The sequence below is a fragment of the Vanellus vanellus genome (genome assembly GCF_965231255.1).
Source record: "Vanellus vanellus genome assembly, chromosome: Z".
Taxonomy (NCBI): domain Eukaryota; kingdom Metazoa; phylum Chordata; class Aves; order Charadriiformes; family Charadriidae; genus Vanellus; species Vanellus vanellus.
Window position 1 is genome coordinate 77,566,145 of NC_138908.1, and position 15,070 is coordinate 77,581,214.

General features: G+C 43.5%; 1 protein-coding gene across 1 annotated transcript in view; it reads right to left on the bottom strand.

Annotated features, from left to right (window-relative positions):
• The window catches only part of LOC309683434 (protein unc-13 homolog B-like), a gene marked incomplete at its 5' end in the record, with an annotated part of 225,302 nt that overhangs the window by 38,648 nt on the left and 171,584 nt on the right, over positions 1-15,070 (bottom strand). Inside the window, 4 exons of the mRNA XM_082497718.1 lie at positions 3,985-4,111; positions 12,811-12,896; positions 13,848-13,981; positions 14,798-14,932. Coding sequence (XP_082353844.1) covers positions 3,985-4,111; positions 12,811-12,896; positions 13,848-13,981; positions 14,798-14,932 — 482 coding nt within the window. The remainder of the gene's footprint in view (positions 1-3,984; positions 4,112-12,810; positions 12,897-13,847; positions 13,982-14,797; positions 14,933-15,070) is intronic.

A 15,070-nucleotide genomic window follows, 5' to 3' on the forward strand; every position in this document is an offset into this window, starting at 1 on the left:
GGGAGATCAAGAGCAAATTCACAGACAGAGCATACTAGATAGCCTTAAATACTCTCTACACTTTGAAATATAAAGCACATCAATGCTAATATTGGAAATTGTAACTGACACAGTGTTAAATGCCAACAGCAACCTGTCTATGCAGCTCTATTTAATATAGACGGCAGCAGTGGAACATTATCACAGACATACGGACTTCCTGTGTTCTGGAAAAAATTCTTTCGAATGGCACTTCAGGCTCCTAAAAGTCAGCATATTTAAGAGTCTGCTGCAAGTTTCTTGAGCATTCAACATTTTGTTATTAATTACAACAGCATATATTAAAGTGACAGCTCAATCCTTAGAAGGTAACTCAGGCAGTTTACATGGGAGCAACTACACATCTTCCACCTCTTTCACAGTTCCCAGGCTGCAAGTTGCTAACTGCTTCATGTGTCACAGGTCCATGTACAGGGGGGATTACTTGTTTGTTTCTTTTTGCTCTGAGAAGTAGAACTACTTCCTGATTATCATTCATCCTTAGTTATTGCACCATATCCGTAAGAAAGGGACATCCACTGTTGACAACAGTCATTGCCCATTTTTATGGCTACTATAAGCTGACATACAAAATCAAGTGCATAGGTATTTTACTGTCTTACAAAATCGTCTAAACAAAGGTAGTAAGGAAAAAGGTACTATTGGGGGGTGGGAAGGTGAATTACCATCACCTCCTCACCTCCCCCCAATAAAAAAAATGCACTACCTCCAGAAAGAGGTTTAATATGAATGTTTAAATGCAAAGTGAAATCACTTGGATCAGGTCAGGAAATTCTGTAACTACATTTGCAAAGCCAGCCTCAACTTTGTCCCATACATGGGATGGCAGAAAAACACAAGAGACAGAAATCAGCTATAAATACTTCCAGTCCCTGGGCACATTCAGGACCAAAATGTGCTTTGAGCTGTAACACAAACCTAGAGTTATCTTAAGCCAAACACCCCTTACAGGGTTTTGCTATCAGGTCTTGGGCTGCTGAGCAAGTGAGGGGGGACTCTGAAAAGTACAAAGGCAACATATCCAAAATTATATTCAATATTATCTAGTATAGAAACCAATAAAAATAATCTGATTTCATGCAGAAATAGGTTCAAAATTTTGTTATATGGCACATATCTTCTTCCCCGTCTGCTTCAATTATTGATCTAGAAGCAAACATCATAATGACTCATGCACCAGCACACAAGGCAGAGACTCACGGTGCTGCTTCAGAGACATTCTGTGCTTGCAGGGGTCAGCACAGCCTGATTCGAGACGGCACAGCCAACCTCTGCAAACGAGGTTTGCACAGAATATGCCTTAGTCCTGCCTGCCAGGAAAGGGAGCAGTGCCTTGTGGCTAAACGGAAGTTTACCTCTGTAGGCTGTACAACAGTCATGTAACACAAAAGGCTGTGATTTCAGCTTGGCCATGAGCCTGGCTCCTGTGGTCTCAGACTTCACAGGTGAATTAATCTTTTGCTCTGTTGATGCATGTGGGTAATCAATGAACATCCTGTGGGCCTTGGGAAGTGCAGAGGGAAGAAGGCAGGCAGGGTTTCAAAGAGTAAAAGAATAAATACTATGTTTGATGGAGTGAGCCAGAAGAATAAGACAGGATTTCAAAGGAAGGAATGCCTTCCCCAACCAGAGAGGAGGTAGTTTCCAGTACAGCTACAATAGTAGCAGCATGCTAACATCAGTATTAAAACAAACATAGAACTCTTCATCACACATCTAAAAAGCTAGGGGTGTTGGAAATTGACACTTCACAGCTTTTAGCTAGCAGCTAAAAAGTGAAGAGAGGAAGTTTTGAAGATCCACTCCCAGCTATGTTGCTACTTCAGTTTCAGACTGCTGCTGAATGCCAAGAAATAAGGGGAGCATAAAACCTTCTGCTTCAATGCTTTGGAGCCTTCACTTTATTCAATATCTCAAGGCTATCAGCACATGGTTTCTCATAGTTTCAACACAAAAAGCTAGTTGTGGATAGCCTCTTGTCTGTCGAGTAGACAGACAACTCAGCTGTTCTCTGGACAGCAGCAATTTAGTTTCACTAAAGAGTTTACTGATGATCAAACCTGATGAGTGGACTCCTTTGTTTAAGGAAGCTTCAAGACTAAAAATTTTTCTGAGGAAGCAAATCAAAGGACAAGAGCACATTGCTGTAATTAATACCAAGGGAATATTTCGTAACAGGTGAAGGTTATGGTTGAAATAAACATCACCTGTGTCTGATAATGTGACTATTGTACTAAAAAACAAGAGTGAAGTAACAAAGCCAGTGGCTGCAAATGCACAAGAGCACTGAAGCTCTACCACAAAGGCCAGCAGAGCAGAACAGTCTGCATAAGGCTGCAGAACAAAACTGAGCATCGTTATCCTGATTACCCAGGAGAAAAAGAGAGATTAAGAATATCCCATGGCCTGCCTGAGACTGCACTGACTCAGAGGCACAGCAAAGAGAACGGGGCTTCTGAGACTTTCACTCCAGCGCCCTATTCACTGAGTTAATGCCTCTCGATGACCTGATTTGTTAAGCAAGGCCCATAGCCCAAGCTGAGCAATTACACTAACTGCCACAAGTGTTATTAGTATACAGCTAGCACCAGGCTTGAGGTACTGTGTGAACTGCAGGAGGGGAAAAGAATTCAAAATGCCTAACTGGAAACACAGTCCTAGCAAAATGTTGTGGTTTGTTCCCCCCCCCCCCCCCCCCAAGAAGGGCAAGTGCAAAGTGCTGCATTTAGTCAGCAGTGAACAGTCATACACAGGATGGCAAGAACAGCTAGGACATTCTGTTGAGAGGTGCCTGGGGTTGGTTTGTGGCCCACTGGAAGCACCACTAGTCAACAATAAAAAAAAATAAAAAAGGCTGCTATCATCCCAGCGTGCAAAAGCAGCAGCACTGCCTGCAAGGCAATACAAGGCAAAGTCCAGAAGAAACATCAGTATTTAAGTCTGAGTGTTGTATGTCCAGACACAGACCAGCTGGAAAGAGGCGAGTAAACCTCACTTACAAGGAAATCTGAGAACAAATGGGAACCAGCAGGAGACTGGGAAAGGACAAGAGAAAAGCATTTTAGTCTTGTAAAGCAGGAACAATTTGTTCTCCATGCCGAGGCTGATAGGGCAGGACAGAACAAGCTCAAATCAAAGCAAGAAAGATTTGGAGGGGGAAAAGGAGGAGTGTGTTAAACCCCCAAAACCCAGCGGAGAGGTAACAGTGAAGCACAGGGAAAAAAGCTACTAGAAGGAGATGTGGGCCAACCACCACTAAAAGCCTCTGGAAACCAGTTAAACGCTGGTCAGAAAGAACACACTTGCTCTTGCCTTAAGCCAAGCATGCGGCTCCAGCTACAATATTCTCTCCAGGTTGCTCAGACAACTTCTTGGGCTTATAAACCTTCTTCAGGTCTGAAATCTACTGCTGCTCTTTCAAAGTTAACTAAAAGTTGCAAACAATCACTTAGAGCTTAAGAGTGACAGCTTATCTGATGTTTCCAACTATGCCACCTGGACTTAACAAAAAAAAAGAAAATATTGTATTTACTTACAAATCCTGTTGTGTATGTATACATATGACATTCATACACACCCATACAGACATACATACAGTACATACAGATAAAGCTGTATCCATTAACACAAGAACGGAGGCATACATCCAGCAGTCTGCTGTTCAAGAACTGACCAAAGCCCACACTGCAGGCACAAAGTGGCTTTAAGACTGTCCATGCCATTGCTAAAGCTTTTGAAATCTTGGGAGATACTGTACAAGGGATTGAATTGTGTTGGGGCACAGAACACCAGAGGGGACAAACAAGCACATAAACACATAAAATCAGGGGTGAAGAAATAGTGTACCACGAAGGCAGCCACAGGAGAACCAAATGACTACTCTCCTCAAGGTAACACAAGGAGATGCATAATGGGGATTTACTACAGGGGACATAACACACTCACGCTGGATATTCAGGCACTTTTCCCTTGAAGGCAGGCAGATCACGAACATATTCATTGTACAGCCACTTCACTTTGAAGTGTAAATTCATATAGTCTGCACTTTTACACAGTCTGTGTTTCTCATGCTCTGTAAGGAAGGAAAAAAAAAGCAGTTAAGTATGAAATTACCACTATCACTGCATCAGGTAGAGGAGGGTCTTATAAAGCATGTCCACAGTACACAACAGTTTTGAGGCTGAAGCACCTATAGAGCCACAAAATCTTCATGACATAAGCTTTTGGCAGCAGGCAGGGGTTCTTGGTGGTTCACTGTCGGGGCTCTGGTGTTTATTTCTGTAGCTCCAATTAATACTACCATTTGTTAAAGACTTTTTGGTTGTCAAAGCAATAAAAATAGAGCAATCTCTTATGGCCTTTCCATTTAACATATGACAGTCCAGATTTCATCTTTGCAGGAAACAAATCAAGGAGAGCGAATCTGTTCATTCTTGGATATAAACAGAGGCAATACCAACATGTGACTACATCCCCTAAGAGACAAGGGTAGAAAGAATCAAGTTCTTTAGAGTTTGACAGTATGAATCAAAAGCAAGTTCAAATGAGCTACACAGGAGCTGGAGCCTTCCCTGATCCCCAGTTTGGAGAAATAAATGATGCTTCTTCAGAAGGCAACTGTTTTCTTACTTGCATTGCCTTCCTGAGCCTGGTCCACTGAAGCAACACATGGATATCTATCTACCTGCTGCTGAGCCTCGTCCACCTGCCAGGTTTCATTATGTTTTTGTACCCAGGTTATGTCGGGACAATGCAGTTCCTCCATGTATAATGCACGTACCTCCACAACTTGACCCTTCCCACACATCTATGCTGCTAAAGCACTTGCCATACCCAGACCTACATTTCTGCAGAGATCATCTCCCTACACCACCGCTTCCCTTTCCCTCTCACAAGAAATGTATGCTCCATGTCTTCGATCTCAAGGCCCTTCACAGCCTACGTCCACACTACCATCTTTCAGCAGTTGATTTCCACCTCTGATCAGCCCACGATCCCAGGTTTTAAACTACTTGTTAAATTCCCCCAAAGCATCTCAACGCTTTCTCCCCAGCCACCCCTCATGTGCTTACACAAGCAGCTCTTTCTACTGCATTGCCCTTTTCAAAGTCCTCCTTGAAAAGTATAAAATTAATTCCTTTTCCATGATGCTAAGAGGACTCAACAGCCAGCCTTTGCCTGCACTGCAATCCTGAATTATCAGCTGACCAATTCTGCGCTGCTGCTCCCTATTGCCACCTGTTTGTATCGGCCTTTCTTCTGCCAAGCTTCAACGGCATGAATAGACTCTGTGCCAGGCTTTATTCACTCTAGCACCACAGCAAGCTGCTAGTCCATGACTACAGTGAGACTACATACGAGATTAAAACATACATGATTTTGGCTTAGACTCATGTTTTTTTTCCCCAAAATTTGACTTCAGATTTGTCTTCCTACCTTTTACGTGTTTACCTCATTACTGAGGTAACTTTCAAAGGGCATTACTGCTGATGTGTAGACAGGATCCAAATATGTTAAAAAGCGGAAGTGTTTCTCTTAACTTTGAATGGCTTTAATCTAGGACTTTGGTACAAGTACCCAGTAACTGGGTAGATATATGCACAAGCAAGCAATACATGCTACAGATATTCATCAGCAGAAGATACATCTCAATGATGTAAAATGGCTTTCTAATCAGTTGCCTGACAGACAAGCTTATATTACAATATCATCAACTATTCAACAACATGCACAAGAAGAAAGGCCAAATAAATTATGAATCATCCACTGAAAACACAAAAAACAAAGAACTTTTCATGCATAATTGTTCCATAAGCCTTGTCAACTCACAAGTAGGGGAATATTCCAGTGAGTTGCTTGCAAAATTCCGTAACAGTGTAATGCAGATTTCCTTCTAATTCACATGTAGCAGATCCGCACAGATACAATCTCACCCAGCCCCCAACCTTTTTTTTGAAGAAATCAAAATGTCCAATATCTGAGACACACAGTCCCCAGTGGTGATGGTTCAATGGAAAAATTACATGTGCTACTGTTTCACATGTACTGTGATCCATTACTCTCCACAGTGAATTCTATTGGAGCCAAGGAAATTCCATTCTTGTTTTACATTAATAAATCTAGTATCTTTCTTGAGCACGAAGAAAGCGTGAGTATACCCAGTGTCTGAATTGCTGGCCTCCCTCATGAACAGCTGTAGAAGAAAACTCAAAACTCTCTCCGCAGATCTAAAACTGGAAATAAACACTGCAATAACCGTGCCTGTTTAGCTCCCTGCGAGAGTGAGGAAATCAATGGACAATTATAACTTCATTAACTTTGATATGCGCTGCCACCCAGGTGCTGTTCCCGCATGGGCAAAGTGGTGTTTCTGCAGAGGGAAGGTCTGACTTGGAGGTAAGAAGAACTCCAATCAGATTTATTTCCTTAAAACTAAGCAGTGCACTAAAAGCAAGTAATCCAAGCTTTTCCTGTTTTTTAGGACACTTAAAACACTACTAAGTTGCAGAAGAGGAAGATGCAAAGCAGCCGCAGAAGCGTAAGACCAAGGACTGCTACTAGGACTACCTAGCCATCTATGCAGTGAAGGAGACGCTTGACACCAGGGTGATAACACTACAGGAAAGTAAAAGAAAGAAGGAGAGGTCTTACCACCATAAAAGAGAACTTTACGTATGCGAAAGAAAGGTGGGGCTTGTGACAGAGAAAAGAAAAGTGAACTATAACAGCTCAAACATGCCGGCGGACAAAGAAAGCCAACAAAGCCCCAAAACCCCCTCATCCCCAACAGATTGTATTTTCTCCCATTCAATGGACACTGCACAGCTTTGATCAGCTGCTTTCTTTGTACAGGGAAATGTTTAAGAGTGCTTGAAGATGACAGGGAAACATGTTGGCCAGAGGTATACTTTGAAACCCCATTTTAGAAAAAGTAAAGTGAAGACCATGGGAGCCATCAGTCTTAGCACATTTCTGTTCTGCTTTATAACCTGCTGGCTTTTAAAGAGCTTAGCAGCAGCAACAGTGGAAGAGTGCACAGATATTTTGCAGCAACTGCTGTGTTTTATCCTGAAAAGACCGCAGAGTTCTCTAAGTCTCTCACATTTCCTCAGCAGATTTCATCTGCAAACAGTCTCCTCCAGAGATGAGCTTTTAGGGTCATCGAGGCCATATTATTAAGATATTAATAGGGAACTGCTTCTTAGTAGCACGCTGTCTAGTGTCATGTCCAGTTCCATTTTTCAGGCAGAGAACAGGACTTCCACCACATCATTAATCCATGGATTTTTTTCTTGATCATCAGCCTACTTTCCATGGGTTAATTTCTAGCAAATAATGCTGAATTTCTGCAAAGAAACTCTAATAGGTACTGAGGCTGTTAAAGCATTAACACTTTAGACAGCTGGCATCTGTGTGTGTATCTGACCCCCCTCCTCTTATTAGAAGTGAGAATGTGGCAGAATGATTTGATTCAATCCTGCCCACCAAGTCTCTCTTCCTATTAGCAATGTTTCCAATTTACAACTCTCCTATGCTGATGTGTCCAAAATAAGACGAACCATTGCTGTCAAGGATGCCATTGATTTTCTATTACCGTATTTTAATGTCTTCCTAGTAAAGGAAGAGTAAAAACCCTCTTTGCTCTGAGAGTTTGTGCTTTCTGGGTTGCATAGGTTTCGCAGAGGACAGCAAGCAAACTAATAACTCCAGTTACCAGTGGGCTCAGAAGGAAGTTATCCAGCTGCTGAGCACTGGTCAGCATCCCAGAAGTAGAGCTAACTGTATGACTTGAAAAAATCATCCTCTACACTACAGTGACTCCAGGGTAGCAGCCAAGTCTGGGCTGCACATGTCTTTCTGATCTGCTTTACTCTTGGGTTGATGGGGGAACAAGGGATGCTTCTCAATGCCTCATCCTTTACTGCTTTCACCAGTGAGGAGGGAAGAGCCAGGTCTGCTGTTCATGGTGCCCTGAGCTGTCAGTGCTTCAGGGGAGAGAGAAAACAAAACAAGCAGGGTAGATCCTGGAGGTTCTGCTGTGTCTCAGCAGCTAGAGTCTCCTTAGGGGAGACAAAGGCAAAAGATAGATCTGCCATGCACTTGCTTTCCAGCAAACACAATGCTGCTGTGACTACTGCTACCAGTTGCTGAATGTATTTCAAATTAAAAAAAAAAATAGGTGTTTCATTTTTGACTTGAACATTTTACACATTAGCAATCTAACTTTCACGGAGGTGCCCAAAGGTGAGATGCAGCAGCATCCACAGGCTAGCAAGACTTCTGGTTCTGAAGCCACTAAACACTGTATTCTAGATATAAATCAGTATTTTTACGTTGCCCTGCACAGGCTGCACAGTGCACATGGGGGTAAGGTCCACCTGGGAGAGGCACAGTTAGCTGCCACCCATGGGGAAAAAGGAAAATAACTCATGTAGCCAGGCATCACTCTCCAACTCAGAAAAGCTGTCTCCCACCTGAGCCTCCAAACTCTTCCACACTGCATACTGGAGAGCAATGTGGAATCATCGGGCTGTAAGGAGGGAGGGGGCAGTTTCACACAGCCAGGCTGGCACTCTTTCTACACCAAAGCCATTGCATGGCCTTTAAGCTAGAAGAAAATTTGCTCCCACTGCAGACTAAAAGGGCCAGAGACCCTCAATCATCATCCCAGCCAGGAGGGAACGAATAGACACACACATGAACTAGAGCTCTGAGCTCACCTGTTATTCTCCTTCAGATGTTATCTACAGCTTAATGCCTGGTACCCAGCAAAGGGACTCTCACCCAGAACTCCTCAGTGTATCAGATACCGTCAAAAAACAACAGCTGGAATAACTAGTCAGATCAGAAATCTCCTAAGCAGCACGTACCCTCACAATTTCTGCAGCAGCAGTATAGTCTTCCACATCTTCTTTGCAGATCTGCTCATCACTGGCATAAAACTACAGGACACTAAAGCTAATATTAGCAACTACATCCAAAGTGCTAAAACTACAGGTAGCAGATGAAAGTCTTCGCCTACTCGCAACTATAAACTCTACCAGGAGCATGAACTTACCACTCGGTGAGGTGAATGAACTCATGTTATCCAGAACTTAGGAACAGAACATAAGAGAAAATACCATGAAGAAAGCTAGGAATAAGTATTATACTCTGGGTTCATGTGCACATATCTCCACAAAACAGATTAGCTTTTGTTGCAGAGAGCTCCTGATGCACACAGATCTTGGAGCACACCAGAAATGTACTCAAGGATTACTCCCCAAACCAGCAAAGGCAGCAATATGAAACTCTTGGTGTAAACTGGCAGAGAAATTAGCAACTCAAACTCAGAAATGACAGAGCCAAGTATGAGGATAGCAAATCTAATCATCATCCTTCACATTACTTAACATTTCCTTTAACCCCTTCCCCCCCCCCATTTAAAAAAAAAATGCAGTGACCTAATCCAATAATTTGTATTTAAAATACATATAGTAAGGTTTGTAACTGAATTCTTGTAGAGCCTGTTATAAAGGTTGTCTTCATAAGTTTCTGGAGAGCAAAGTGGTGAGGAATCACACTTGCCTCAAGTTGAATTTTCCACTATGAGGATTTCTTGAATATATATTTGGAAGAGACACTCATCAACACAGGCTTTATCATTGTTCAGTCCTCCTGCAGGACTTGCACAGCTAGAGTACAAATACATGTACAGTGCAGTTTTTCAGCTTTCATTCAAAATGCAAACCCTTCCCTGTCCCATCAGCTGCCTTTCTGTTAACTTTTCTCACCAAGAAATACTTTGAAGAGGTGTATTGGGTTTGCACGGCAAGGTTTTGGTAGCAGGGAGACTACAGGGGTGGCATTTGCGAGAAGCTGCTAGAAGCTTCCCCCGTGTCTGACAGAACCAGTGCCAAGTGGCTCCAAGATGGACCTGCCGCGCTGGCCAAGCCCAAGCCCAAGCCCATCAGTGACAGTGGTAGCGCCTCTGGGATAACATATTTAAGAACGGGGGGGGGGGGGGGGGGAACTGCGCAACTGCAGCTGGAGAGAGGAGTGTAAATATGTGAGAGAAAGAACTCTGTAGATGCCAAGGCTGGCGAAGAAGGAGGGGAAGGAGGTGCTCCAGGTGCTGGAGCAAAGATTCCCCTGCAGCCCGTGATGAAGACCGTGGTGAGGCAGGCTGTCCCCCTGCAGCCCATGGAGGTCCACGGAGGACCAGATATCCAACAGCAGCCCATGAAGGACCCCACATCAGAGCAGGTGGATGCACCCAAAGGCTGTGAACCTGTGGGAAGCCCACACTGGAGCAGGTTCTCTGGCAGGACCTGTGGCCCCGTGGGGGAGCCACACTGGAGCATCCTGTTCCTGCAGGACTGCACCCCATGGAAGAGACCCACACTGAAGCAGTTCTTGAAGAACTGCAGACCCTGGGAAGGACCCACGTTGGAGAATTTTGTGGAGGACTGCCTCCCGTGGGAGGTACCCCACACTGGAGCAGCAGAAGAGTATGAGGAATCCTCTTCTGAGGAGAAAGGAGATGCAGAGACCATGTGTGATGAACTGACCGCAACCCCCATTCCCCGTCCCCTGAGCTGCTGGGGGGAAGGAGGTAGAGAAATCAGGAGTGAAGGTGAACCTGGGAAGAAGGGAGGGGTAAGGGGAAGGTGTTTTAAGATTTGGGTTTATTTCTCACTACTCCACTCTGATTTGACTTGCAATAAGTTAAATTAATTTTCCCAAAGTGAAGCCCATCTTGCCCACTACAGTAACTGCTGAGTGATCTCCTTGTCCTTATCTCAACCCACGAGCCTTTTGTTGTATTTTCTCCCCCCTGTCCAGTTAAGGATGGGGAGTGACAGAGCAGCTTTGAAGGACACGTGGCATCCAGCCAGGGTCAACCCACCACAAGAGGGATGCTCTTTCCGCAAATAGTTGCTATGGACTGATGAACTCGCAGAAACATTATGCCAATCCTTGTCTTAAGGAGCTCACAAGTGACCAGAAGGATGTAAGGAAAAGCTAAAATAAGCCCAGACTCACCAGGGAGGACAGAGTCAAAGGGGACATGGTATGAGGTGTGAAGAGAGAAAACCTGGGAGGCAAAGTTAACCTGGGCACTGGCAAACATACAGCCATAGAAAAGAGGGGGTGGGGGGAAATCAGTTAAAGTCATGTCCCCTCTGACAGTCAAATTCACACACACAATCAGTAACCTTTCTGCAGCTGTATTTTGGATGCAACAGGGAAAGGGAATCTTGGGAAAGTTAGCAACTATATCTGGAAAGATCCAATTCTCTTGCCCTTCTTATGGTGGGCAAGAAGGACGATACAGCACTTTCAACACTTAGAAGAGCAAACCGTATTATAAATACCGGAGGGTGAGTGCACAGGGGTAAACAAGGACAAAATTGAAAGGGAGCCAAAACGGTTGCAGGAGCAAACAGTTTCTCAGGAAAATGAACACGAAGTTATCACAGTTGCTTTACCCCTAACACATAAGCAAGTAGTGACAGTCACTATATAAGAGACTCTTCAACACAGTAGGTCTTAGTCCTTCCCCCCAGTGTCTGTTCTTACGCCAATACAACCTCACAAGACAAAGGCACTGTGGGGTACAAGCATATGTAAGAAGTTCTTAACACAGAAGTGAGAACATTTCATCCAGACCTGCAGCCTGCTGAATTCAAGCCTAGAGCTGGTGAAGGGTGTACCCCCACAGCACAGTCTCTACCCCTGTTGTGTTTGCAGAGAGTAAGAAATAGATGGAGTCAATTTTCTTCACTTACAGAGCAACCCCACAGACTGTTCCCAAAGAACAAAACGCAGGAAACTCTCTTAGCTGGTAGCAGTTTTTTTCTAGCAGTCTGAAGTAAGAGCCTAATAGGCTGTCACTCCTGTAAGTGAGCTTAAATCAAACTTGGGGCAAATGGATTGAGCATAATTTTGTGAGTGACCAAAGGCAGTAACTTGACATGGTTTTGGAATATGAATACAGCCAGCATGACACAGTCAGCACTGGTACTTCTGTTTTAACACAGTATCACCTTACAGATGATCACAAAGCCTGACCTTGCAAAATACACCGAAAATAGCTGCTACCACAGCTGCAGAGCTGGTGGGAGCCAGATGCTCTCTGAACCTTGTAAGAAGCTGATTACACTCTGCAAATTAATTTATAGCACTAAAACCAAGTTCAGAAACTGTAACAAACCATCAGAAGAGTATTGAAAGTGGCAGAATTCTTTTTTGGGAGTTCATTGGGCTCTGCATGCCTGATGCATTTTCACAAGCAGTAAAATTTCTCCTTTGCTGGGAGTCTGGTGGAATCTTGCAAAGATTCATTCAAAATGAAGGTGTCTGTAGCAGGATTTGTTCTAACTACACATTTCTGCCTATGGCTTAGACAGTCTACACTGTATCATCCAGGGAACTACAGCTGTGGCACAACCCAGAGTCCACCTACTTCTCCAGCCCCTTCTACCATTGTACATTGCAGAAGGAAGTGGCTGTTGATCTAAGCTATCATAACCTCAGGCCAAAGAGAACTTCTGATTTCAAACCATCTGGGATGACAATAAGCAGCCTGCATCACAGCCTACACAGAGGTCTAGAGCTCATGCAGATCACTGCCTCAATTCTCACCCACAAAGCAGCTGTCCACAAACAATCCACTAGAAAACCACAAATAGTGGTGCTATTGAGGTACTTAAGCCTCATTTACACCAAATGGATAGAGAATGAGAGATCAGCAACAAATCAGCTGGCAGAAGTGAGACATTCTCTTACCTTCCATGGCGTATTTCATATCCTGGGCAAAAAGACTCCACATCACCTCTGCACTGATCTTCCCAACAGCAAGCTCCTGAGGAAACCTGAGGGAACATTTGGGAAAGACTTTGGCATGTATCCAAGCAAAGGGCTCTTCTTTATTCAGCTTTGAGCTAAACTACAAGCTGAAAAGCTCAACATTACACACACTTCCTTCACCCTAGATAAAAGACCAAGTCAAAACTGAAGATCATGGACCAGACTCTGTGGCATAGATTAAATAACCTGAAAACACCACTGCTGTTGAGACTGGTTTTAACTCAAGAAGCCAGGCCTTAAATGTCTCTCCTAGAAGAGATCCATACAATAATTCTGGGAACGTGATCTCAATACCATTGCACCTTTTTTGCCTTTCTTGTCCATATTTTCTTTTTCTCCTTTTTTTCTAGGGTTATTAGGCTGACAAGTGAACACTAATCAGGCGTCCCTTCCATGTTAAATCAATGATCAGTAAGACACAATCCAGCTCTTTGTGTATACCTTGTCAGGTACCTCCCTCTCTCCTGCCCTGTGGGACTGTTGGAGGAGTATCTACCAGTTAAACAGACCAGTTTCAGGTTCCTTTAAAACGCTATGCGAACCCCACCCAATGCAATTTCCTAGTGCTGCACTGAACACCACATTCCTAAATCACAGCTTAAGATACTGTCACCATGGCACCACTGTGTGCATTAATGTGCATCCCAGAACTGCTCAACATCAGAAAAAACCAAAAGAACTCTCACCCCATTTTCAGGTGCCTCCCTGAGTTCAGGATTGTAATAATCAGGGTGTTTGTGCTCGAACGCCATCGTAACTGAACCTTTTGAAACTCTTCCATCCCAATCAAAAAGAGTTATTTATATAGACAGAGACAGATAAGACAGAAAGACAGACAGACAAGATAAGTACTTCTATAAATACACAAATGACAGAAGAGATAGAAAGCAGTTTTACAAATAAAGCAGAGCACACAGAGACTAGCATTAGCCATACAGGATGTGGAAGATCCTTACTGATTCAGGACTGGAGTATAAGAATTCTTGTCCTCTTCTATGATGGAAACTATCAAAGTGATGAGCTTGGGCCAGAAATCCAGGTTCCTGATGCTGGGGCCCTGTTCCTCAGGAGGAAGGTCCTGATTTTTGTTCTGGGAAGGAAGCCATTGGAACACCAGTGTAAATTTAAAGGGGGAAAAAAAAAAGCTGACAAATGTAGATCACCATACAAACACCAAACACTAATTACCTGTGTACCCTTTCATCTTAAGACTTTAAAATTATTACTGTATGCTGGCAACTTGCAGGATCTAATGCAAAACACACTAACATGCCAATCCATATTGCTTGCCAGTGGCCTCAAACCCAAATAATCCCCATTTTGTCATTTACCATGCCAAGGTAAGGTCTGGCTCCAGAAGACCTGCTGAGACATCATTTGCTACAAGCTTGTTCAAAATACTTGCATTTTAGTCACCTGGGTTGATGACTATATCCATGTGTGGGCACTACTGCAGAACGGCCAGCAGGGCTCTCATGGATTTGAAAACAGTTTGTGTGTAGATGTACCCCCTAAGCCCAGTGCGGGACACTGGATGCCAGAAAAAAAGATAAAATGCCACTGCTTGAGGTTCATCTATGCTAAAGACAGTTTTCTTGATCAGTTTACATTTGCTTGAAATGGCTTTTGATCACTCAAAGCTACATCAAACCTTCCCTTCACAAATAACTGCTCATGAAATAAAACAGCTGAGGCTGGCAAAATGAATAGTAATTAGTTAGTGTAAAACAATTATCACCCTCCATTTACTAATAAGTGCTCATTAATTGATTACAAGTTTTGTGCATTCAGAAGATAACAAGTCACATAATTTAGTTTGTGTTGGCTTTTTATATCAATTAGTATTCTTGTTATTATCTTAAGAAAATCAGAAACTTGGATTTCTGCCCATTTATCAGCTACTCACAGGATCTGTCTGGTACTCGCGACTGTACAGCTCATGACAGTTGTTGAAAATGTACTCATAGGTGGAGTTGAGGCAAGCTTTTACACAGTCCTTCACTACCTGGCTGGCCCGGGGTGGACTCTGCAGCTCTTGGACCTGGCAATAAGACAACAGAGTGAGTCAAACAAAGCACTGTTCACAAATCAAACAGGGAAAGAACAAGTCACCAGGGTTTGGGAACTACCCAGGACTTGGTAGATCTGCTTTCAGTGACTTGTGCTATCAGTAAACTGC